At 34.8% G+C, this 25,929-nt stretch overlaps 1 protein-coding gene across 1 annotated transcript in view; it reads right to left on the bottom strand.

Annotated features, from left to right (window-relative positions):
• Positions 1 to 25,929, bottom strand: part of LRP1B (LDL receptor related protein 1B) — a 1,825,680-nt gene that overhangs the window by 957,728 nt on the left and 842,023 nt on the right. The window contains exons 5-6 of the mRNA XM_072789062.1: positions 25,044 to 25,172; positions 1,509 to 1,766 (exon numbers count right to left, since the gene is read on the bottom strand). Of these exons, the coding sequence (XP_072645163.1) occupies positions 1,509 to 1,766; positions 25,044 to 25,172 (387 nt within the window). The remainder of the gene's footprint in view (positions 1 to 1,508; positions 1,767 to 25,043; positions 25,173 to 25,929) is intronic.

A 25,929-nucleotide genomic window follows, 5' to 3' on the forward strand; every position in this document is an offset into this window, starting at 1 on the left:
CTAAATGTAGAAAAGTTGCTTAAGTAAACCTGGAAAATAATTTTACCTGGCAACTTAGTGAATATCTTAGCTATTTGACTGCTAATATTCATTCCTTTTGCTACAGACAAATACATTTGAATTAGTTGAAGTAATCATTAATATGGCAGGGACTGAACCTTTTGTTTGAACAGTTTCCAACAGCTGGCTCAGCCAATGAATGAAATACTCAAATCACACAGTGGCACTAGTTGTGCAGGCACCACTTATCATTTACTATTTATTAGGAATTATCATTTTCCAAAGAATCCTTGACAATAGCAATGTCTACCACTTTCACTAGGTATTTTGGTTCAGTGTCACAATAAATAGCTTTTGCAATTGTTTTATTTATGCTAAGGGGATTTTTAAATCATTGGATTCAATTTGCTAAACATTTATTTATGTTCATTCAACTATATACAATCATACCTTTATATTCCATTTTTATAATTTTTGCTACTGATTCATTTAATATAATCATACTTATTACATATTACATGATATTATTTTATGTTTAATAAAATTAATAATCAATCATTTTAATAGTATGTCAAAAATATTAATGAAATATAATTACTGAATCCAAACTGCCAAACGTTCTACATCTGAAAAATACATTTATTCTATCACAGCACTTTTTTTTTGCTTCTTAACTTGACTGCACATTTTTCTTTACTTTTGTACCAATTTTTATGTTAGCAGCATTGGCAAGAATAATTTTTATTCTGTAAATCATAAAATAAATGGACACATCTTGAAATTCTCATGCATACAGATTCTCCAGGTACAAATAAAATTTATACTCCTATGTTAAAGGGGTGGAGGTCAGGACAGAGAGAGAGAGAGAGAAAGAGAGATTGAGAGAGCAAGCACCCCCTTAAAAGAAAGAACTAATGTGTGTATCTGTGTAACGATGTGATTTAAATTTACAGTAATATGCAGGAAGTACAGTTGTTAGTTTGCAAATTTCTGGCATAAGAAATCAAAATAAATCAAAATCACAAATCATTCTTTTGGAAGATACATTAAAATTCTGATCTGCTAAGAAAAAAGTCAACAAACACAGGTAGTTGTTACCAATTAGCATAAATCTAATAGTTTTAAGGCATTTTAACAAACACTACAGTTGATGAGCTTATAATTATCAACTCTGTTTCTTACTTTTTAAAACTCCCACCTTCACTATCACATTGTGAACTATCACTCAGTGGCAAATTATAATTCTCATTTAGGTGACACTGTAATAAGCATTAAAGAAGAATTAAAATTAACTCCATAACTTACTACTTACATAAACAGTGAAACCATGTGTGTATGTGTCTGTATATTCAAAACAGGGAGTGGATACATTTATATAAGTACATTCATATTTGCATATATAGGTTTCTCATGCCAAATACTATGTTAGAAAAATCTAAGAATCTTGTTAACTGATCTATAAATGAAATCCTTAAAGGGCGACATATAATATGAGTTGAAATACTCACTGTGGAAGGATTGAAGAATATTGATTGTCCACTCATCTATTAGTCTTCCTGTTTTTGTTATCTGGATACATTTGAGCTGATTTGAAGATTCTCTTGATTCAATCCAACAAATCATGTCTTCATTATAAATAAAATCCAGAGTATGAATTTCATTTCCATTGACTGAGCTCAGGGTTGCCATTTTACTTCCATTAAGATAGAAAACTTCAATTGTTTCAGAATTTGCAATTAAAAGCATAGGCAACCTATCTGTAGGTTCTGGAATAAAGGAGAAAGAGACATGAGTTCAATAAGAGGCAATTTTTTTTCACACTATTGCATTACTTACTAAAAACTTATTCCTATATTTTAACGTATCTCTAAAATAATAAAATTGCTGGCAAAAGTGTTTACTAATAATTGCTATAGGAGAGGAGGCAAAATGATAGAATAGTAGGGGTCCTCAATTCATCTGGTTCCACAAACTTACCTAGAGAACTTTCAAAACATCCTGAACACCTACAAATTCAACCTGAGATGTAAAGAGAGCACAGCTGGAATGCTAAAGAGAGAAAAGTGATAGCTTCTGACATGGTAGGAAGGCAAAGAAAAGAGGTGGGGAGAGGAGCCATGGCAAGCCCAGCAAACTGGGCCCAGAAGCAAAGCCAAGCTGAGGCAAGCCCGGGCACAAAAGCTGAGCCCTGGCCAAGTAGGAACTTTAAAAATCCACAGCTGAGTCTTCCCTGACTGAAAAGTGCTCAGCAGGGAAATAGGGCAAAATACCAGGAGGGGCAGTGAAGCCTCAATATTGCTGGAGACACAATAAGAATAGGGGCACCCAGGAAAAGGCTCGTTGCAAATCTCAGTCAGATTGTGGTAAAGGGCTGGAATGCTGCAACCCTCTGGGGCATTCGGGAGAAGCTGGCTGGTTATCCTGGCAGGTGCTGGAGCTCCCTTGACCCTAGAACCTGGTAATGGATGGAGGTAGCTGTCCTCCATTCTCTTTGGGGGAGATAGATCCCAGGAGCACAGGTCCATCTGCACAGGGATGATGATCCACAGGCACTGAAGCAGACAAGCCTGGCTATCCACCATGCCCTTCAGGAGAGGCAGACCTGGGAGAGCACAGGACAGTGAGATTCTCCTGTCACTGGGTGACCTTCAATTTATGCAGATCAGTGCACCTGTGTCTGCCCACAGGAACATCTAGGCCATTGTGGACTGGAAGACTGTGTTTTGGTACTCGTGGGAAGCAACTGGCTCCAGAGCTGAAGATCTGCCCACCGCCATTTTTAATTTTTTTTTCCTTCTTTTTGCCTTTCGCCTGGAAGAGTCAGAACCTCTAGAACAAAGGCTGCAAAGAATAAACAGCTCATATGAGCCCAGCACCCAATAAGAGAAGGGGCAGGTCTGCCCCGGCACAGACACCCAAGAATCAGTACAACAGAAGAGACTGCAGAAGAATCAGACTGCAGGAGAACTGCTGGAAGAATAAGGGAAGACCAAGTTCACTGACCAAGCAGCACTGGAAAGTTCCAGGACTGAGGGAAAATAGTATATAGAACTAGAGGTTTTTTGTTTTGCTTCTTTTTTTACAATTTGTTTATATTTCAGGTTAAAATTTTCCAATATTTTTTATCTTTTCCTGCCTTAACTATAATATTTACAAACTCTTCATTTTTTTTAAGCTTTTTCCTTTTTGACTTTCATATTTCTACAATTACATGTCTTAGTTATAAATTTCATTTTTGGATTCCCTTCAATGTATTCAGTTTAATTTTGGTAGATGTACAAGTAATGGGTTTTTGTTTTTTGTTTTTTAATTTTCTGTCTTGTTGTGTTTTATAATGGTGGAACTTAGTACCTTCTAACACATGGACCAAAATACACCCAGAACCAGGTGGAACACCTTGTTGGTTCATTCTGTGAGACTATAATCTCTTTCTTACCATTCTGCTTCCCTCTTTTATCTTCTTTCTTTCTTCTTTCTTTCTTTCTTTCTTTCTTTCTTTCTTTCTTTCTTTCTTTCTTTCTTTCTTCTTTCCTTCCTTCCTTCCTTCCTTCTTTCTTTCTTTCTTTTTTTTTTTTTTTGTGTGTGTGTGTGTGTGGCCGATGTTGGGTCTCTATATAAGTTTTTCTGGTTTTTATAAATTTGGGACTGAGCATCTGCTAACATACAGAACAAAATACACTGATAACCAAGAGGATAACTCTCTACGTCCCCTTGGGGACACTATATTCTGTCTCCACCAGCACTTTCTCACCACCCACTAATTTTTTTGTGTTTTTGTTTTTGTTTTATTTTTAATTTGTTTTAAAATTTGTTTTTCACTTTAGTGCTCCTTTTATTTTCTTCTGTTCTTCTTTTTCTTTTATTTTCTAGTCTCTGAAATCTTCAGAATTACCTAGGGTCTATTTTACGTAGGTCATGGTTAATATTCTTGACTGTTTGCTCATACAGCCACTCTGCACTGGACAGAATGACTAGAAGGAATAATTTACAAAAGAAAAAAATCCAGAAGTAATACTCTCTGCAACAGAATTGCTGGATGTGGATTTAAACACAACATCAAAGATACAATTCAGAAGTACAATTATAAAATTATGGGTGGCTCTGGAAAAAAAAAAGCATAAAGGACTCTAGGGATTCTCTTACTGCTGAATTAATTTCTAATAAGTCCAAAATTAAAAATACTTTAACTGAGATAATATTTTAACTGAGATACAGTCTAAACTAGATGTTCTAACTGCTAAGATTAACAAGATCGAAAAGAGAGTGAGTGACATGGAAGACAAGTTGATGGAAAGGAAGGAAGCTGAGGGGAAAAAAAAGGAGAAAAACAAGAACCCACAAGGAAAGGCTTAGGGAAATAAATGATAGCTTGAGAGGGAATAATATTCATCTTATTGGGATTCCAGAATATATATATATATGTATATATATATATATGTATATATATATATATACATATATATATATATCCACAAAGTATATTTGAACAAATCATAGCTGCAAAAAGGGATCTGGGGAAGGGAACAGGCATTCAGATGGAAAAGAGAAAGAGTCCCTCCCTCATATCAACAAAAAACGTTCAACACCTCAACATTTAATAGTGAAACTTGCAAATTACAAAGATAAAGAGATAATTCTTAAAGCAGCTTGAGACAAGAGATTCTTAACTTACAAGGGGAGAAATATCAGATTAGTAGCAAACCTCTCCACAGAGACCTGGAAGGCCAGAAAGGGCTGGCAGGATGTATTCAGGGTACTAAATGAGAAAAAATGCAAACAAGAATATTTTATACAACAAGACTCTTATTCAGAATAGAAGGAGAGATAAAGAGCTTCCAGTATAGACAGAAACTGAAAGAATATGTGACCACCAAACTGGCTCTGCAAGAATTATTAAGGGGGACCCTGCAAAGAAAGAGGAAGCCCAAAGAAACAATCCACAAAAACATGGACTGTATAGGTATCACGATGACACTAAATTCATATCTTTCAATAGTTACTCTGATATAAATGGACTAAATGATCCCATCAAAAGACATAGGATGTCAGACTGGATAAAAAAGCAAGACCTATATATATATGATATCTACAAGAGACTCATTTTAGACCAAAGGATACCTCCAGACTGAAAATGAAGGCATGGAGAACCATTTACCATTCAGTCCTCAATAGAAAGGTGGGTTGGTAATCCTCATATCAGATAAATTAGATACCAAAGACCATAATAAGAGACAAAGAGGGACAATATATCATACCTAAAGGGTCTATCCAAAAAGAAGACCTAATAATTATGAATATTTATGCCCCTAATGTGGGAGCAGCCAAATATATCAATTAATAACCAAAGTAAAGAGATATCTACCTAATAATACATTAATAGTAGGTGACTTCAACACAGAACGCTCAGCAAAAGACAGATAATCTAAGCAAAGCATCACTAAAGAAACAAGGGCTTTGAATGATACACTGGATCAAACAGATTTCACAGATATATAACAGAACATTCCACTCTAATACAACTGAATACACAGTCTTCTCAAGTTTACATGATTAGGATACCAAAAGAGTGGTATTGTCCCCTGTATATTTAGGCCACAATGCTTTGAAACTAGAACTCAATCATGAGAAGAAATTTGGAAGAAACTCAAACCTGGAGGTCAAAGAGCATCCTACCAAAAGATGAATGGGTCACCAGGAAATTAGAGAAGAATTAAGGAGTCATGGAAATTAATGAAAATGAGAATGTAACCATTCAAAATCTTTGGGATACAGCTAAAACAGTCCTAAGAGGGAAATAGATCTCAATCCTCCCTTAAAAAATTGGAAAAAAACTCAAATACAGAAGCTAACCTTGTACCTAAAGGAATTGGAGAAAGAACAGCAAATAAAGCCTACACCAAGCAGAAGAAGAGAGATAATAAAAATTAGAGCAGAAATCAATGAAATAGAGACCAGAAGAACTGCAGAACACATCAACAAAAATAGGAGCTGGTCCTTTGAAAGAATTAATAAGATAGATAAACGCCTTGCCAGTCTTATTAAAAAGAAAAAAAGACTCAAATTAATAAAATCATGAATGAAAGAGGAGAGATCACAACCAATGCCAAGGAAATACAAAAGATTTTAAAGACGTGTTATGACCAACTATTTGCCAACAAAGTAGGCAATCTAGAAGAAATGGATGCATTTCTGGAAACTCACAAATTACCAAGTGTGGAACAGGAAAAAACATAAAACCTGAACAGGTCAACAGCCATTGAAGATACTGAAGCAGTCATCAAAAACCTCCCAAGACACAAAAGTCCAGGGCCAGATGGCTTCCCAGGGGAATTCTATCAAACAATTAAAGAAGAAATACCTATTCTACTAAAACTGTTTCAAAGGATTAAAGGGAGGGAATACTTCCAAACTTCTTCCATGAGGCCAGCATTACCTTGATCCCAAAACCAGACAAAGATCCCACCAAAAAGGAGAATTATAGACCAATATCCTTGATGAACATAGATGCAAAAATTCTCAACAAGATACTGTTTTAGGATCTAACAGTACATTAAGAGGATAATTCACCTTGACCAAGTGGGATTTATCCCTGGGATTCAATGTTTGTTCAACACTGGTAAAACAACCAACGTGATAGATCACATCAACAAGAAAATAACAAGAACCATATGATCCTCTCAATAGATGCAGAGAAAGGATTTGACAAAATACAGCACCCATTCCTGATTAAAACTCTTCAAAGTATAGAGATAGAAGGAACAGTCTTCAAAATCATAAAAGCCATTTGTGCAAAGCCAACAGCAAATATCATTCTTAATGGGGAAAAATTGAGAGCTTTTCCCCTAAGATCAGTAATACGACAGGGATGTCCAGTCTCACAAATGCTATTCAACATAGTACTAGAAGTCCTACCCTCAGGAATCAGGCAACAAAAAGAAATAAAAGGCATTTAAATTGGTAAAGAAGTCAAACTCTCCATCTTTGCAGATGATGTGATATTTTATGTAGAAAACCCATAAGACTCCACTCCAAGATTGCTAGAACTCATACAGTAATTCAGCAATATGGCAGGATACAAAATCAGTGGCATTTCTGTACCCTAACAAAGAGACTGAAGGAAGAGAAATTGAGGAATCAATCCCATCCCATTTACAGTTGCACCCAAAACCATAAGATACCTAAGAATAAACTTAACCGAAAAGGTAAAAGATCTATATTCTAAAAACTACAGAAAACAAATGAAAGAAATTAAGAAAGATGTAAAGAGATGGGAAAACATTCCATGTTCATGGATTGGAAGAATAAATATTGTGAAAATGTCTATGCTTCCCAGGACAATTTACACATTCAGTGCAATCCCTATCAAAATACCATGGACTTTCTTCACAGAGTTGGAACAGATAATCTTAAGATTTGTGTGGAATCAGAAAAGACCCCAAATAGCCAGAGGAATATTGAAAAAGAAAACCAATGCTAGTAGCATCACAATGGCTAATTTCAAGCTGTACTACAAAGCTGTGATCATCAAGACCACATAGTACTGGTACAAAAACAGACACACAGATCAATGGAACAGGATAGAGAACCCAGAAATGGACTCTGAACTCTATGGTCAACTCATCCTCAACAAGGCAGGAAAGAATATCCACTGGAAAAAGGATAGTCTCTTCAATAAATGGTGTTAGGAAAATTGGACAGCTACATACAGATAAATGAAACTGGACCAATCTCTTAACTATACACAAAGTTAAATTCAAAATGGTTGAAAGATCTAAATGTGAGACAAGAATCCATCAAAATACTAGAGGAGAACACAGGCAATAACCTTTTTTAACTTGGCCACTGCAACTTCTTGCAAGACACATATATGAAGGCAAGGGAAACAAAAGCAAAAGTTAACTATTGGGACTTCATTAAGTCCCAAGGTTTTTTCATAGAAAGATTCTGCAGAGCAATGGAAACAATCAACAAAACCAAAAGGCAACCTACAGAATGGGAGAAGATATTTTCAAATGATATATCAGATAAAGGGTTAGTATCCAAGATCTATAAAGAACTTATCAAAATCAACACCTAAGAAACAAGCAATCGAGCTATAAAATGGGCAGAAGACATGAACAGACATTTCTCCAAAGAAGACATAAACATGGCCAACAAGCGCATGAAAAAATGCTCCACATCACTGGCCATCAGGGAAATGTAAATCAAAACCACAATGAGATACCACCTCACACCAGTGAGAATGGGGAAAATTAACAAGTCAGGAAACAACAAATGTTGGAGAGGATGTGGAGAAAGGGGAACCCTCTTGCACTATTGGTGGGATTGCAAACTGGTGCAGCCACTCTGGAAAACTGTGTGGAAGTTCCTCAAAGAGTTAAAAATAGAGCTACCCTATGACCAGCAATTGCACTACTGCGTATTTACCCCAAAGATACTGATAGTGAAATGCTGGGACACTTGATCGCAATGTTCATAGCAGCAATGTCCACAGCAGCCAAACTGTGGAAGGAGCCACAATGTCCTTCGACAGATGAATGGATAAAGAAGATATGGTCTATGTATACAATGAAATATTACTCAGCCATCAGAAAGGACAAACACCCACTATTTGCTTCAATATGGATAGAACTGGAGGGTATTATGCTGAATGAAGTAAGTCAATCGAAGGACAATCATATGGTTTCACTCATACATGGAATATAAGAAATAGTAAAAGGGATTAAAAGGCAAAGGAGGGAAACTGACTGGGGAAAAATTAGAGAGGAAGACAAACCATGAGAGACTCCTAACTCTGGGAAACAAACAAAGGGCTATGGAAGGGGAGGTAGGCAAGGGGATGAGGTAACTGGGTAATAGGCACTAAGGAGGGCAGGTGATGGGATGAGCCCTAGTGTTATATTGTATGTTGGCAAATTGAATTTAAATTTTAAAAACAAAGAAAATAATTAAAAAATAATAGAGTTTATGCAGAGAAGCCCTAAAAAATATTTCCTATATGTGCTTCATTAACTATATATATTTCAGTTCACTTCTCTAAAGAAAACATAGTCTACTGAACATTTGTATTCTTAGTTGCAATGTGTTGTGTAAATGCTGTTTAGTTTCACTGTTGATAAAGTAAGTTTCATTGTTGATAAAGTAGGTTCGGTGAGTTGTTTTTTGTTTTGTTTGTTTTTATGGGGGGAGGTTTGTTTGTTTCAACAATGAGGATGGTTCTGGACTGACCTCTCCATATAGTTTTATAGTCTTCCCTTGTGAACAAGGGCATGCTTTTTTGAGGTGGATGTATGAAACAGAAATGGATTTTCTGGAATGGAACATGCAAAGCCCATGGGCCCATACAAACAGCACCTGTAACTTCAGCCATACTGACTCCTTGACCAACTCACATTCCCTTAATGCCTAGATTATGATTACTGAGCCGTTTCTTTCCATGTTCCTTCTCTACAGTCAGGAAAGTAAGATTGTAGAGGTAAAAGAAACTTGCTCAATATCATTTTTAGAATAATTCATCTTTGCTTGTGTTAGTATTAGTGAGTTTTTGATGAATTTCAATACCTGTTAAGATTTAAAGGTAACAGTAAAGTTTCATGTAAAATTAATATTGAAAGAGGTTAGCTATACAATCATAATCAGAGTAGATTTTTTGCTAATTAGGATATAAGAAAATTTTGGAAATCTTTGATTCCTCTTTTTTTCTGTGCTACATACAAAGTATCAGTAAGTACTCTTGATTCTGATGCTAAACATATCAGTAATCCCACTTCTTGTCAGTGATTATTACTACCAACCGGCTCCAAGCTGCCATCATATGTCAACTAGATCATTCTAAGAGCCTTCTAACTGGTTTCTCTGCTTTCATCAGTGTCCTCCTCCTCTTTACTCTATCTCAACACAATAGGCAGAGTTATACCTGTAAAATGTTAGTGTCAATCAAGTCAATCTTTTGCCCATTTCCTCAAAAGGCTCCCATTCCAATCAGAGTAAAAATCAAAGCCTTTATAATGGCCGCTAAAGCCCTCTATAATCTAAATTCATTACCTGTTTGACCTCATTTCCTTTATCTTCTTACTACTCTCACCCTTGTCATCTCCCTCCAAACACCCTGCCCTTCTTACTGTTTCTTGAACAACAAGCCAAATAAGCTTCCATCTCAGGGGCTCTTCCTTGCTCCTAGAGTAATCACCCCCATATATCAGAATGCCTGACTTACTTGCCTCCTTTCGGGTATTATTTTAATGTAAACTTTCTGGTGAAGACTTCTCTAACCCCTTTACTTTGTGAGAATTGCAAGCCCTACAAATCAGGTTCCTTGTGTTTTACTCAGAACATTATTTGGATTTTTATCCCCTAAGAAATTAACCCAATTGAGGCATAAAATTCTCTACCTTCAGAAAGACACTAGAAGTTTTTGACTGAATAAAAACATCAAAACAAACAACAAAAATTCTCAATGAGATTATAAAATTAATTAGCTCAACAAAAGGAAGTCTCAAAAACTCTGAGATCATCTCCACGATAAAGAGTTCTCTAAGAAGAATTTGTAAAATTGTGAATTATCTCTGCTTGACATAACCTTGTCAAGGGACCACATCATAGCTTGGATAGCTAGTTGGCTTCTCTCTTAACTTCTTCAAGCCATCTTGAATTATGTAATGCTTGCCTTCGCCTTTCCCTAATTTGGAAGTCCAGATCTGGTCCCTTTTCAACACTCCTAGCTCTGTTGTTTTCGAGTTGATCTTAGCACTTCTGAAACATGCTGGATCATAGATTTCTCAGGTTATGAAGGGATCTTAGATGGCTGTGTTATCAGGTTAACAAAGATAAACTGCCAGTCTGTTGGTGCTTACCGTCTTCATTTGACAATTGAAACTATCTTTAGTGAAATCGACTCACATAAAAAGTGAACCACTAATGAAAGCTTCTTTGCTTCCAAGCTTTATGAGAAGTCCAAATGTAGACAATAATTTTGTAACTGGCTACGAGTCAGTAAATGTACTTATGTAATAAGCATTCTTTGGAATGAGGCTAGAATATGAAGGAACACCGATTCCCCTTAGAAAATGAGATGAAAATGAATTAATGGTCAACACAGACAATGCTTACTTGACATAACTGATCAATCTATTTGATTTTTGTAGTTGCTTTTTGAGTGAATCCGTTGACTCTTCTAATACAAAACATTAGAACTACTGATTTTATACCTTCTGATAAACAGAAAAATAAAGTCAGATGCTTCATAATTGGATGTAGTTTGATTTGATAATGACACAAAATTCACATGACATACTGGAAGAAAGATACTTGTTAGTTATAATGTGCTTCACTGAAATAATACTTATGAGTCTAAGATAATTATTAACTATGATAATACACAAATAACATAAGGCCTACTTATGGGGGTAGGAAGAAGCCTGAGAAACCCAAGAATCCACAAAATAATCAGGCTAAGGATATAAACCTTTTTTTTTTTGTTTGTTTGTTTTACTTCATGAAAGCCTGCATAGATAATTTGCCTCAACCTCAACTATGTCTGATTTCCAGTGTGCATCATTACCTTGAGTTTCTACATGTCAGTGAAAGAGTACCATTAGCTTGGGTAATGAGGATAAAAATATGACCAGAATAAACATGATGTTCTTTAAAAAATGTCATGTTTAGAGTCAGTGGACAGTCTTCCCAAAGGAATAGTTGGAAAGTACATTATATGACTTTAGTCAAAGGAATATCTATATCAACACTTAGAAGTAATAAATTCTAACTTTCCATATAGAAGAGTTCAAAGCATAAGAAAGCATTCAATGAATATTCTAACTTAGAGAATGAAGACTCAGCTTGAGTAAACCTCCCCAACAGGCTGTCAATCGAGTCATGCTGGGGGAGGAAAATTGTCCTCATCTTCTTCACCATTCACCATATGTCAACAGCATTAAAAATAGGTATTTTCTCCCCCTAACAGTTAGGAAGATGTATATTTATGCTCTGTATGATCTGAAAATATTTTTCCTATCATATATGTTATATTAATCAGTGCTACAATTTTTGAAGACTGATTAGGAAACTGTGAATTAAAAAGAGAAACTTGGAAGTACAAAGAAGCTCATCTAACTAGATTCATAAAAATGCCTATTTAAATTCCAAGCCACTATAACCACATCCTTGCAAATATATCCTTATCCTCTCATAGTCAAGAATATACTAAATGTATACGTATATACTTTAACAATATGATTTTGACAGATGGCTGATGCTAAATGAGTGTTGTCAGAGTGAATAAAACTTATTTTTAAGATTTCCTTTAAACTTCTTTTTCTTCCATTCAATTCTAAGAATATGAGTTCAGCTATTTCTTTTTACATAATTAGAATTTTGGATTCAGGTATTTACAAAAAAAATAAGCCTAATAAATATTTGTTAGAACAAATGTATATACATGAATATATATATAATGTGTATATATATATATATATATATATATATATATACATGTTTATTAATTAGTTACATTGTGTTCTAATTTCCCCGTAATTCTGAACATTTATCTCCCCTGAATGAAGTTCAGTGTTGAGTCAAAGATCATTTATCTCCACTGAATGAAGTTCAGTGTTGAGTCAAAGGATGAAAAAACAAAAGACAAAAGAGTCTCAGGTTCAACTGGATAAGAGTTAAATAATGACTCAGATGTAAAATATATAAAATGAAGAGTCAGAGTAAGACAATGTATAAAAAAAATGTAAAAAAAAAAAAAAACTGCTCAGCAGTTGAGCCTCTGCCTTCAGCTCAGGGAGGGATCCTGGAATCCAGTATCAAGTCCAACATTGGGTTCCCTGTGGGGAGCCTGCTTCTCCCTCTGCCATGTCTCTGCCTCTCTCTCTGTGTCCCTCATGAATAAATAAATAAAATCTTTTAAAAAAATAAGTATTGAGCTAAGTAAAAAAATGCATATTGCTATAACTCTGCTATAATTTATCTTAGCACTACTTTTACTGTCACAACGTATTTATGCTAAACTATTATTTGTATGAAAATGCTTTGTTTATTGTATGTTTATTTTATTATTTAGTATTTATAGGTTGAAGGTATCCAACTAGAATCTGAAGGAGATCAGTAAAACATATGCCTTCAAGAAAAATATAATCTAGCTGAAAGATTAAGATGTATATACAAAGGTCTATATTTTTTAAGTCAAGTTTGACACCTTTTATAAAAGATAGATAGTGGATTGTGTTTCAAAGAATGGTTAGCTGTATCTTGTTATGGTCTGAATGTTCATGTCCCCCCAAATTCATATGTTGAAATCCTAACCCCCAAAAGTGATGGTATTAAAGGGGGAGGCCTTTGAGAGAGACTTAAGTCATGAAGGTGTAGCCTTCATGAATGGGATTAATACCTTTTAAAGGAGTCTCCACAGAGATGCTTAGCCCCTTTCACCATGTAAGAATACAGTAGGTCTTTGACCCAGTAGTCCTCACCAGACCATCCTGGCATCCTGATCTCAGACTCCTAGACACTGGAACTCTGAGAACTAAATTTTTATTGTTCATAAGCCACCCAGACTGTGATATTTTGTTACAGCAACACAAATAGAATAAGAATTATCTGTTTAATAGTGTCAAAAGTTCCTTAATGGTAATGGCATTTTATCTCAGCTTTGCCTTAACGGAGGAACAGATATTGAAATGTAGGGATGCAAATGCAGGTGGAACAAGTGGTTTCAATGAAAGCATAGATATTGGAAAAACTAGAATATGTTGGAAAGTTAGTGATCTCAGTTTTCAGTTTTCTGGATGGTAGAGTATGTATGAATGGTGAAATACTTCATAATGACAGTAACATAGCTAGCCCTTTTGAGTATATCTTAGGAGTCAGCTACTATAATGCATGCTTTGTATTTATTAGTTTATTCACAACATATCTATTAATCAGGTGCTAATATTAACCACATTTTATAGATAAGAAAATGAAGTTACATAGAATTTAAGCAACTTGCTTAAGATCTCATTGCCGCTTAGTGAAAAGAACTGGATTCAAACAGAGCTTACAATAGGTGAGAAAGTATTTTGAGGAAAGACGGTAAAAACAGGTCATTGAACATCAAGATGATAAACTTATTTTTAATTTGGGTAATGAGAAACCAGTGTACATTTTAGAAAGTATAATGTGATCAAAACTGTGCTTTAAGATCAAAGCTAGAAATGATTCTTAGAATACTATATGGGTGAGTAGAATATAATGGGTGGATTTCCCACTAAACTTTTTACATTATTTTCACTTTTACTTTTAAAGTAGTATAGTATAATTCTGGGGTGCCTGGGTGGCTCAGTTAGTAAAGCACCTGCCTCCAGCTCAGGTCATGATCACAGGGTTCTGGCGTCAAGCCCCAGTTGGGCTCCCTGCTCAGTGGGGAGTCTGCTTCTCCTTCTGCTCCACCCCCACTAGTATGGTCTTTCTGTCTGTCTGTCTCTCAAATAAATAAATAAATAAATAAATAAATAAATAAATAAAATCTTTTTTTTTTAAGTGTTACAGTATAATTCTATCCAACAGTAAGGTAATAAATATGTAAAAGTCTTGTATACATATTGCATTGGTGGTAGCACTCTGGAGTGACGTTGGAAAGGAGTTAGGGGGAAGGAAAAGGTAGCTTTGTTCCTGTTTAGATTGATGCAGTGCAAAAAGAAAGAATGGCCATGTGTGCTAACATTCCTATTGGAAGCTGACATCATCAGAAGAAATGTAAGCCCCAGACAATACTCAGAACATATTAGGTTCTACATTGTATGAATATACACTGTTATTTAATCTTATTTTTAATTGTGAAGAAGGCAATGCAAATTAAAAAAAATTGTGGGACATTGGCATTGGATATCTGGATTACTGATATAGAAATGCTATTTTAATTTCTTTGAAAATAGCTAATAAAAACCTAAAATAGGTGGTTTTGACTTCCTCAGTAGAGATGGATTCTTGTAATGAAGTAGAAGTTCTAAATTTTATAGACAAGGAGGGATATGGAGTCCAGACTATGCAGAGATTTTAGAGTTGGGTGATGAGGAAAATAAGTGTTATTAAAAGAAACAGGAAAGAAAGTAGAGTCAGTTCTAAGAGATGATGATGAATTTAGTGTTGGCATATTATTAGCATAGTGTCATGTTTTGTAATCTTATCTTTGGCATTATAAAAATTCATCAGGTAACCTACTTATCCACCTGCATTAACGATAGACTTCTAAACAGTTTTAACTTTTTTTTTATTTACACTTTATTACTGAAATGCAAGTATCTTCATTTAGAATATATTTTGATTTGAAAGGTGGTGATTGAAAAGCAATGAGATATTCTGTTTCTGAGGAATAAGGATAATTTTACAAAAACAATTAAAGTCAATAATATTGCACCATGCACACAAAAAAGCATTTCATTTTGCAAATGACCAGCTCTCACAATTTCTTTGTTTCTTATAGAACCAGTCTATCAGAGCAAGGAAGTATTTCTCCTATTATATGGAAGGTTTTACTTGGCACATGTTCAGCATTCAATAAATGAATGACACATGGAAAAATGCTTGAACAGGGAGTCTCTAATGTTTCTAAAGGTATTTCACTGAATTTTCACACTTAAGAATGATAGTGTATTCTAGTTTCAATAAGTAAAATGAGATAAATAACAGTTATTTTTCAATCAGGGAAGTGAAAGAAATTGATAACTAAAGGGTTATATCAGTAAATTTCAAATGCTCAAAGGATAATTTATTCAAATTTTAGGTTATTACATTAATATTAGAAGTAGCAGATGGTCCAGGGATGTCAATTAACATAAGTTACTGAGAGGTGGCTACTTTTAAATCTCTTCATCATCTTTCTAATTATAGGAAATAAGAACTACTTTAGCTATAGAAACACTTTTTTTAAGATTTATTTATTTATTTATTTATTTATTTATTTATTTATTCATGAGACACAGAGAGAGATACAGAGAGAGAGAGGGAGGCAGAGACATAGGCAGAGAGAGAAGCAGGCTCCATGGAGGGAACCTGATGTAGGACTTGATCCCAGGACTCCAGGAACACGCCCTGGCCCAAAGGCGAGGCTCAACCGCTGAGCTACCCAGGCGTCCCTAGAGACACGTTGTTGTTGTTGTTTTCTCAATCTACACATGTCCTTCTAAGTTATAAATTGTTAATCATTGACTTGAAAACATAATATATATTGGATCATTTTAAAATTGCATTTAAATAACTCCTATTCATAAATAGTTCTTGTTTTAAAGGTTGAGTCTATTAAAAAAAAAAAAGCCACATTTAATTCGTCCCCGAAAAAGAAAAGACTGTTTTAGTTATTTGCATGTCTATTCATTTAACAAATATCTTTCTGAACATGGCTAGCTTATGCCAGGTACTGCTCTAGATGCTAGGGATGCAGCAGTTAACAAAACTATAAAATCCCTGTTTTCAGAGAGCCTACATTTTAGTGAACAAAGCAGACAACAAGCAAACAAACACAATTTAATATTGTTTGCACTAATAAATTCTATGAAGAAAGATAAAGCATTGATAGTAAATGGGATGCAGGCTGCTTCTTAAAGAGAGTAGTCCAATTCAGAATGCTCTTAAAAGTTTGAAACAAACAGTTTGAGAGAAATAACGGAGTTGGGATCTCTGGGTGGCGCAGCGGTTTAGCTCCTGCCTTTGGCCCAGGGCGCGATCCTGGAGACCCGGGATCGAATCCCACATCGGGCTCCCGGTGCATGGAGCCTGCTTCTCCCTCCGCCTGTGTCTCTGCCTCCCTCTCTCTCTCTCTCTCTCTCTCTCTCTCTGTGTGTGACTATCATAAATAAAAAAAAAAAAAAATTAAAAAAAAAAAAAGAAATAATGGAGTCAAGGATGACTCCAATCTTTTGGCTTGAACAACTGGGTGGAGGGTGACATATACTACTGTCTGAGGAGAGAATCAAGACTTTGCGACACAAAATGTTTGTTATTCCTGTTAAATTTTCAGATGAGATATTGAATTGGATTTTAACATTCAAATGAGTTTGGTGCTCAACAGAGAAGTCAGGGCTGATGATGAAAATTTACGAGCCTCAGTCTCTAGATGTTTTATAAAACCATGGAAGAGGCTCTATTTTTAAAGCTGTGATACAGTATGAGAGTACTTAGGAAATCAATAAAGGAAGAGCTGTCCAAAGAACTGAAGGAGGTCACGTCAAAAATAATGAGGATAATGCAGCAAAATAAACAGAAAAAAAAATTCCTAGTCAGCTAAGGAAAACTCTAAAATGTACTACTCTAAAAAAGAAAGTATTCAAGGAGGAGACAAGGATCAATTGTGTGCTAAGAATTGATAACTGAGTAATTAGGCAACAGGTCGTCACTGGTAACCCTGACAGTAGAGGTGTAAGTGACTCATAAGAATGTAAGACCAAGTAAAGTGGGTTCAAAACAGAAGGAGAGGAAGTAGAGAAAGTAGAAAATCCTTTCTGTGAGTTTGTGAGTTTCTCTATGCAGGGAAATGAAAAATGGAGGGGTAGCTGAAGAGGAATATCAGTTTAAGGAAAGTTGTTTTGTCTTTTGTTGTTTTTGTTTGTAAAGACAACAAGCTTGTAGACTTATGGAAATCATCCATCAGAAGTCAAAATACTGATGATTCAAGGAATAGATCAGGCAATTACACAAGGCTAATCCTTGAATAGACGAGAGAAGATGGAATTGATACACAATTAAAAGGATTGGCCTTAGATGAGAGTGCAGTGTATTTTTCCATTCAAGTGAGACAAAGATGGAACATTTAGTTCTAGATTCAGACAGATTGGTAGGTTTAATAAAGTTCAGAGTAAGAAAGTACTCTTTTGGTTACTTCTATTTTCTCAAGTAAATATGAAATAAAAATCATAATGTTAGAATAAGGAGAAAGTAGGTAGATATATGAAAATTCATTATCTGGAGGCAGGGAAGGAAAAAGCCCTTATAAAACAGTATTTCACTGTTTTCTGACAGGGTTGCCAAAGGATATAAACATACAACCTAGAGTTAAGACACGGATTTTCTGCTTTGCTTGTAAAAAGACAAATAAGTTCTAAGTACTCTATAGTGATTTTATACCAAACTTCGAGCTACTTTACTAGATATATTGTTTGAAATTGGATGGTATGTTGTTCTAAACTTCTAAAGATTATTAAAATATAATTTATCTAATAATTTGGCAAGTGTTATCTGTCAGGGAAAGCTCAGATGGAGGCTCTGTGAGTCCTCGTGCTAAGAAGAAATGGTCACACACATTCAAAAGATGCAACCAATACTATGAATTTTCTTTTCTCAGGACTAAAATAACTCTAAAAGGCTTGACTCAGGAGAATAGGCAGGATATCAGTCCTCAAAGTCAAGGACTAGTATGGACTCTAGGGGAGGAGTGCCTGAGAGGTTATTCCCTAACTGTGGTTGTTTCTTTGTTGATTGCTATTGATGCAGGGGATGCCTTGAAGGCACTCCAATTTTTTTTTTTTCTTATTAGAAAGGACAAAATATTCTCTTTTTCTCGGCTTTATTATTTCCCTGAGGATTTTAATAGCTATATACTTCTACTTTTCCCAAACAAAGTAATAGAGGAGTTACATACATATGTACATCCTGGCCTCATCTTAAAATTAAGCAACTTGTAATTTTTATGAATTTAAATGTGCCTCATTTGTTTTCTATTTTCATTATACATCCAGTTTTGAGACAAAAAAAAGAGAGTTAATTGGAGAGCATGTACGACCCATCACTTATTCTAAATTGAGAATTTAATTAATAGTTCCATAGCTATTCTACAAAAAATAAAATAGTAGGATAGAAATTTATACCTATGTTGTATAGGTATAAATAAATACAGTTATAAAAATAAATTTTATCAATTGTCAAATCTAGAGCCCATAAATGTGGCCCTATGATTCTTTAAACCCATACAAAGCAGTCCTTAGCAAGATTGCAGCTATGATGTTAACTAGTAAAGCAAATGGAAGACATGCATTTTTTTTCTGTGTCTGATAGTTTCCTAAACTCTCGATAAATCAAAGGTGTCATGACACATAAGACACGACGGTTACATTTTCTGTTTAAGATGTCAAGAAAGGTACTAGACTGTGACAGTAATGCCCTCTAGTAAAAAATAATAATAATAAATTAAAAAAAACAAAAACAAAACAGAAAAACACACATAGAATATTCATGAGTACTTTAAGATCTTAACACAGCATACTCATTAATAGTGTCTGGGTGGAAAAAAAGTGTGATATTTGAGTAATGGAAATTCTTTCAGAAATCATCGTCTTGTTCTGTCATGGAATGTGATTTCCAACTAAGTAAAGAGCCAGAAAAGATGTAGGTTATGAAGAGTCCAGGAATTAGAGAAATATATTCAATGGCCAGGGCTAGGTTTTCAAAGGCACCCTGTGAAGTTTTAGTGTTTTTCTAGGCCAGAGACTTAGACAATACTGCTCAACTGCAGGCACAATAGCTTGTGCTGCAACTATATCTGCATAGTAAGCACACTAGGTTTACATGTTTATCTGAGGAAGGCCTTGGGGGAGAGGTCACATTTGTGGAGATTATGCCAATACTACGGCAAAGGTATCATGAGCCCTGAATAACAGGATAAAACTAGTAAAATACTTCACTGTTTTTTTAAATCTCTTCCAGCCTTTCACATTTATTTTATTAATACTCAAAATCCCAGTCCCCTAATTCTGCTTCTTGAATGTTCACAAAATTGCTTAAAGCACCAAAAAAAAAATAAATAAAAATAAAAAAAAATAAAAAATAAAAAAAAATAAATTCACCAAGCACATACTCCATACTCTGTTCTAGACACTGAGCTACTTCTCTGCCATTTACTATTTGCCATAGTGTCTATAATTTCCTCCATGCATAGTTGTCTGAGTAAAGAACAACAAATCTGGGTTACTATGGTTATGGCCCATTAAGCTCACTCCTACCCCAAAGTCTCATATACCATCATGTCATCAAATGCCATTCTCAGTTATGTCTCAATAAAATGACAAATTGTTCAGAAACTATACCTTTGGACTCCCTAAAAATAGTAAAAACTATGAATGGTGAATCTTCATATGTCAAGACATAATCACCTTTCATTCTGCAGGAAGCCATTCTTAGCCAGATGGTATACTGAAACAGATCTGATCCACTAGTCTCATAAATTATCAAGGTTACTAAGACTTACTGTGTCACCTATTCTAAGAATACTCACATTTTAATATAGAGTGCTTTTTTAAACAAAGAAAGAAAAAGAGGGAGGCAATTATACTGTAATAACTGAATTCCAAGCATTTCGAGGGGCTTTGGAGACTCTGATACTCTAAACAAAGAACTCTTCCTTCTCTGTACAGGCATCTGCCTATTCTCCCTACCATCAGAACCCCTCCTGGCAGAAAACCATGAATGGTTCCTCTGCCCTCTAAAAGAAAACTTTAAAATATACATTAGATAATAATAGAGTTGGAGGTTACATGTAGGAGCCATAGGACATTGTATTTTGTTTCCTTTCTCTCTTTCTTTTTAAGAATTACAGCAAAGATAACAGTGAGTGGTATGAAAATTCTCCCTAGCATTGTCTAGGGTTGTGCTTCTACCGATTACAGGGATTATGATTTGTATTTCTAACACCATTGCCTAAATGGTCTCCCCATCATTCCAATCAGTGAATAGCACAGTATAAACTGTAATAGAATCCTAAAGTTATTTAATGGGCTCCCTTTTCTCACTACTATAGTTGCTACGTGGCAAAGAGGTACACACTCTCTCTCATGGTGCCACTTATTGCAGTGCCTCTACACTGATGAGCATGTAATTATTTAGTGCTCTTTATCCTAGGACTGCTTTAGTCCAATCAGTAGAGTCCTACTGGTCCTGCAGAATTGTAAACTGGGTTAAGTGCCTGCCTTCAGCAAGTAGTTAGGAGACTGAAAAGTACAGTCCAATGAGCCTGAATTTATCGGGATTAAAACTGGCAACAGTTTGTAAGTTAGACATTCTTGGCCATTACTTTCATTTTTACAGGTTCTGCAAAAGCCCACTGTTAGCTCTGGATGCATACATTTAATAGATATTTCTACATCAAAATTGGTCTAAATCAATTAAAAGAAGACAAATTAAATTAAAAAAAACTTCATTTTAAGATATGACAACTCTTTAGAACTCTAATCTAAAAAAAGTATAAAGAATATACAGGAAGTTCTACTGGTACATATAGATATTCTAATGATTATTTTTAAAACATTTTTTCAAATGACAAACCCTAATGTTTAATTAAAAAATCACTAGCTTTTAATGTGTGTCCCATTCCAGTTATGAACACTCCAATATGACATTCATATTCCAGTATGTATCCTCTTATACAGTATGATCTAGTACTCATTAAAATTATTTTTAAATGTACATTGTAAATTTTCTTCCATTTCAAAATTATTTATTTTGATATCAAATGATAACTGGACTAGATTACCTTTGAGTTCCTCCCAACCCTGAATGATTGATTCTACATTTCAGTAGTCAGGTCAATCTTACAAAGGCTAGAAAAGAAGAGTTTGTCTGCATTGTATGAATTAACAAGAATGAAAGGCCTCCTGCCTAACATTAATTCCTTCCCCCCACCTGCCACAGTGTTGAAAATCCCCTCCCCCTTATCAGAATTATTTCTTAAAGGTACTCTTAAGCCTTGTGAATTTTACTTGGATTCAGAATTATGTTACAAAGGAGGGATAATCAATGAACTTACCTAATCAATTAATTTACCTAATTACTATCAGTTATTATACTGAAAATAAGATCCCAAGGCAAGTTTTAGGGTGAACAATTGGGGAGTGACCACAATATCACTCTGTGCTGAAATTTACAAGCAGCTTCCAGGCCAATTGACTGGCTCTCTGCCTTCACATAAAAGGCTATTTCTCCTAAGAACCTTTCTATTTCCTCATCAATCTTCTTGTAAGGCCTTTGCAGAACCCACCTGAGTCTAGTTCTAGATTCCCATTGTATCCTTTGAGTTTGATATTCCTTTTTTTTTTTTTTTTTATCTGTTTTTCTAAAGCCTATCAATCTTTTATACACATCCACTGTTCTGGGCCAGCCCATTTGAACGTCCCATAGTTTTCGATGCTCCCAACTTCTAAGATGCCTGGAAGTCTGGCTTGACTTGGAGAAAAAGTTAGGTTCTAGAGTCCAGTAGGGTTCGATTGTAGAGGAAGAAAAAAGAGGGGCCAATCTAAGCAGCCAGGTAATGGAAAGGAGGACTGACAAAATTTTAAGATAAATGTGATTGAATTTAAAACATTTTCCTAGCACCCATCACTTATGGCAACACCAAAGTATGAAAAAAATGCCACAAGATGTAAGGTTGATGTGTTAAGTAACATTTTAAATATAACCAATCCAAAATATCCTCTGGTTTATTTGTTATCAATTTGAGAAAGTTAAAGCAAAGCTGATAGTTTTCCTTTCGAATTTGTATGAATACATTGGTTCAAATATCTATGTGACCTTTAGAATTAGTCAGTATATGTTCTAGACTTGTGCCATTACTATATTACTAGCAACTCATTTTTCTAAAACTACAAAGCCTAGGAACATTTCCATAAAAACCGTATTTTTTAAACTCTGTAGACCAATACTGTCATCAAGCCAGTGACCAAGAGGTGGAGGCTTTTATATGTTCCATTATCTTTTTTAAAAAAGATTTATTTATTTATTCATGAGAAACACAGAGAGAGAGAGGAAGAGACATAGGCAGAGGGAGAAGTAAAGTTCTCTCAGGGACCCTGATATGGGACTTGACCCTGGATCCTGGGATCATGCCCTGAGCTGAAGGCAGACACTCAACCGCTGAGCCGCCCAGGTGTCCCACATGTTCCATTATCAATTCTAGAGTCATTAAATCTCCTTGATGCAGTATTACATTATCATGTACCATCCCTCTCTGGTTACATTCTGTTATTGGCAGATACTTTCTCTGTGTAGAAAGAGAGGAAGTACCATTGTATAGGGTTTATCACATTACACTGTCCCTGTATAGCCACAGCAATATTGTGTGGATCAATATAAACAGCAAAGAACAAGCCTTCTACTTATTTAGCCCATCAATATTTTAAATCAGAACTCTCAGTAGTAGAGAAAAAGAACAGGCAACCTGACTTAATTTTTCTCAAGGATTGCCCCTGAAACATAAATAGGGCTCTATAATCCAAGTCAGTAATTTAAAGAAGTAAACCAAGAAGTAAAAGAAGTTCTTTCTACTTTGGTATACATACATGATTTGTAAATAGTTGAACACACTATCTCAGGGAAATTGTTAAAAGTATAGGATGAGGTTAAGCTCTAAAGGGAGATGGCTATGGCAGTTTACTGAGAAAATCCAATGTTTTGCTCAATCTGGCTTCGGAAAAGAGAATCCCATCCATGCTTAATTTTCTAATCGCTAACAAAAGAGGGTGGGGGGCAGCCTGAGTGGCTCAGCAGTTTAGCGCTGCCTTCAGCCCAGGGCGTGATCCTGGGGACCTGGGATGGAGTCCCATGTTAGGTTCCCTTCATGGAGCTTGCTTCTCCCTCTACCTGTGTCTCTGCCTTTCTCTGTGTCTTTTGTGAATAAATAAAATCTTTAAAAAAGGGGTGGGGACATTCATTAATTTATCAAAACATCATAATTTGAACATTCATCAAATGAAACCAGATTTTTTTTTGAAACCAGATTTGAGTAAAGTCAGAAGCTAGATAGAATAGGATGTGAATTTCCTTGTATTATTCTTAATCCAGCCCACAGAAAAATTAGCATTATCCTATTGTTACTAGCACATCTCAATGCTATTTCATTCACAAATCATCAATATTTGCTGTAGGTTGAATGCTGTGTAGAAACTATAGGCTTTATTCTCAGGGACAGGTAAAAGGAACAGTTTTGAAACATGAAATTCAAACACTTGAATTTACTAAAAAAAAAATTTACTAAAAAATTTTACTCAAAGTGGAGTGTTGATATTAGTAATTTTAACCAAAAAGAGAAGTTCTTCCTTCTTTTTCTTTTCTTTCCTTGTTTTTCCTTCCCTCCTACCTTCCTTGCTTTGACGAATATTCATTGAGTACCTATGTGTTCCAGGATATGATTGGAACTCAGTAAATAACAGTAATCAAAACTAACAAGTTCTAATACTCTCATAACACTTCATTATTCTGGAGAAATCAGATGATAAGCAAATATTTATGAGTTCATTTCAAATGGTAGGGATATAAAGAAAATTAAAATGAAAAATCATCTAGTGATTGAGTAGAAATGCATAAATAAAATTGGGAAATAAGAGCAATAGATAGGGTATATACTATTAAGCAGAATGGTGAGTGAAGGTCATTCTGAAAGTTGAGTTAGCTAAGACTTGAATGGTAAGAATGTGAATATCATAAGGAAAAGCACTGCAGGCAAACAAAACAGCAAGGAAAGACTTCAAGATAAGAGCAATGTAGTTGAAGAAGCACAAAGTTGATGTGTGATGAACAAAGAGAGTAGCAATCAGTGAGATGGGAAAGATAAATGATCAGAACATTAGGTCCTTACACGTCTTGTGAGAAGTTTGGATTTTATTCTGAAGAGGAGTGAAAGTAATTGGGAGATTTTAAGCAAGAGAATGACATGATTTGGTTTATATTTTAGTAGATCATTTTTCATGTTGAGTGTGATTTTGGTGGGAAAGCAAGATCTCAAAGAAACCAGTTAGGAATCTATTGCATAGTCCACGAGAGAGATGGATAATTCAATTAATCCATTTCTTTTGAACAGATTTTTCAAACTAGAAACTTCCTGTAGTGGAAGGAGTTTTGTATTGATTGGTGACAACTGAAATAACTGCTCTGGATTTTTAGGTATGGATCATTGAGTTAAAATGAAGAAAAAAATCTATTTCTTCCAAGTGCATATTACTGTACTAGATTTCCAGTGAAAAGGAACTGCAAAAAGGAAGTAAGAAATTCTAGAAGGACAAAAAAATAAAAAAGAGGTAACTTACCATTTTTGGCTTTGCAAGATCTGTTGTCTGGCTGCATTATGTAGCCTTCCACACAACTGCAGGCATAGGATCCATGTGTATTTATGCAGGTCTGGCTGCATGCACCATAAATAGCACATTCATCGTGATCTACAAAGAAAATGAGCATCACTTCTAAGTAGATTTATTGTTGGGCATTTTTTTTCTCCTTGAAGAAACTTTGTTTTTTTCAAATTTTGGAAATAGAATTTCAGAAAGAAAAACACAAGTCCAATAAGTCTTTTCAAAACTACACTAACTGAAAGCCAAAATTCAATGTTGCTTTGATAGTACAGAGATACAAGACCGTATCTAATCTTTTATTTTAAATCTTTCATTTTAAAAGATAATATCTAATATTTAGATCTTTTATTTTATTTTAAAAGATATCTAATATTTTATTTTAAATCTTTTATTATAAAAAGATTTAATCTTTTGTTTTAAAAGATAGTATGAAGGCTAGAAGCCCTTGGATATTTTTGCAAAAACATAAAATGCACTCCAAAGAATATCTGTTGAATAGTTCTAGTGTTGATGACTTTTTAAATTATTTTTGCAAAGAATTAGCCTGATAACATGGTTTTCAATAAACATATTAAGAGTTTCGAGCCTTCACTTGATCAAAAAGAGGAAACTATTAAGCACTTGTTGAAAGGAAACATTTCATCTTAAATTTTATTTTAATATCTATGGTCCTACTTCTTCTCTTACATGCCCCCTGTCCTTATACTCTTCCTTCCTGCATCTCATTCAAATCTCTATAAACAGCAAATACTTAATGCTTCTTAGCCAACAAGGCAAATAAAAAAATATGTCAGGTAATAACTTGGACAAATGTATATTTAGTTTGTCCTGTGTACCATGTACT

The sequence above is a fragment of the Canis lupus genome, chromosome 20 (genome assembly GCF_048164855.1).
Source record: "Canis lupus baileyi chromosome 20, mCanLup2.hap1, whole genome shotgun sequence".
NCBI classification, from domain to species: Eukaryota; Metazoa; Chordata; class Mammalia; order Carnivora; family Canidae; genus Canis; species Canis lupus.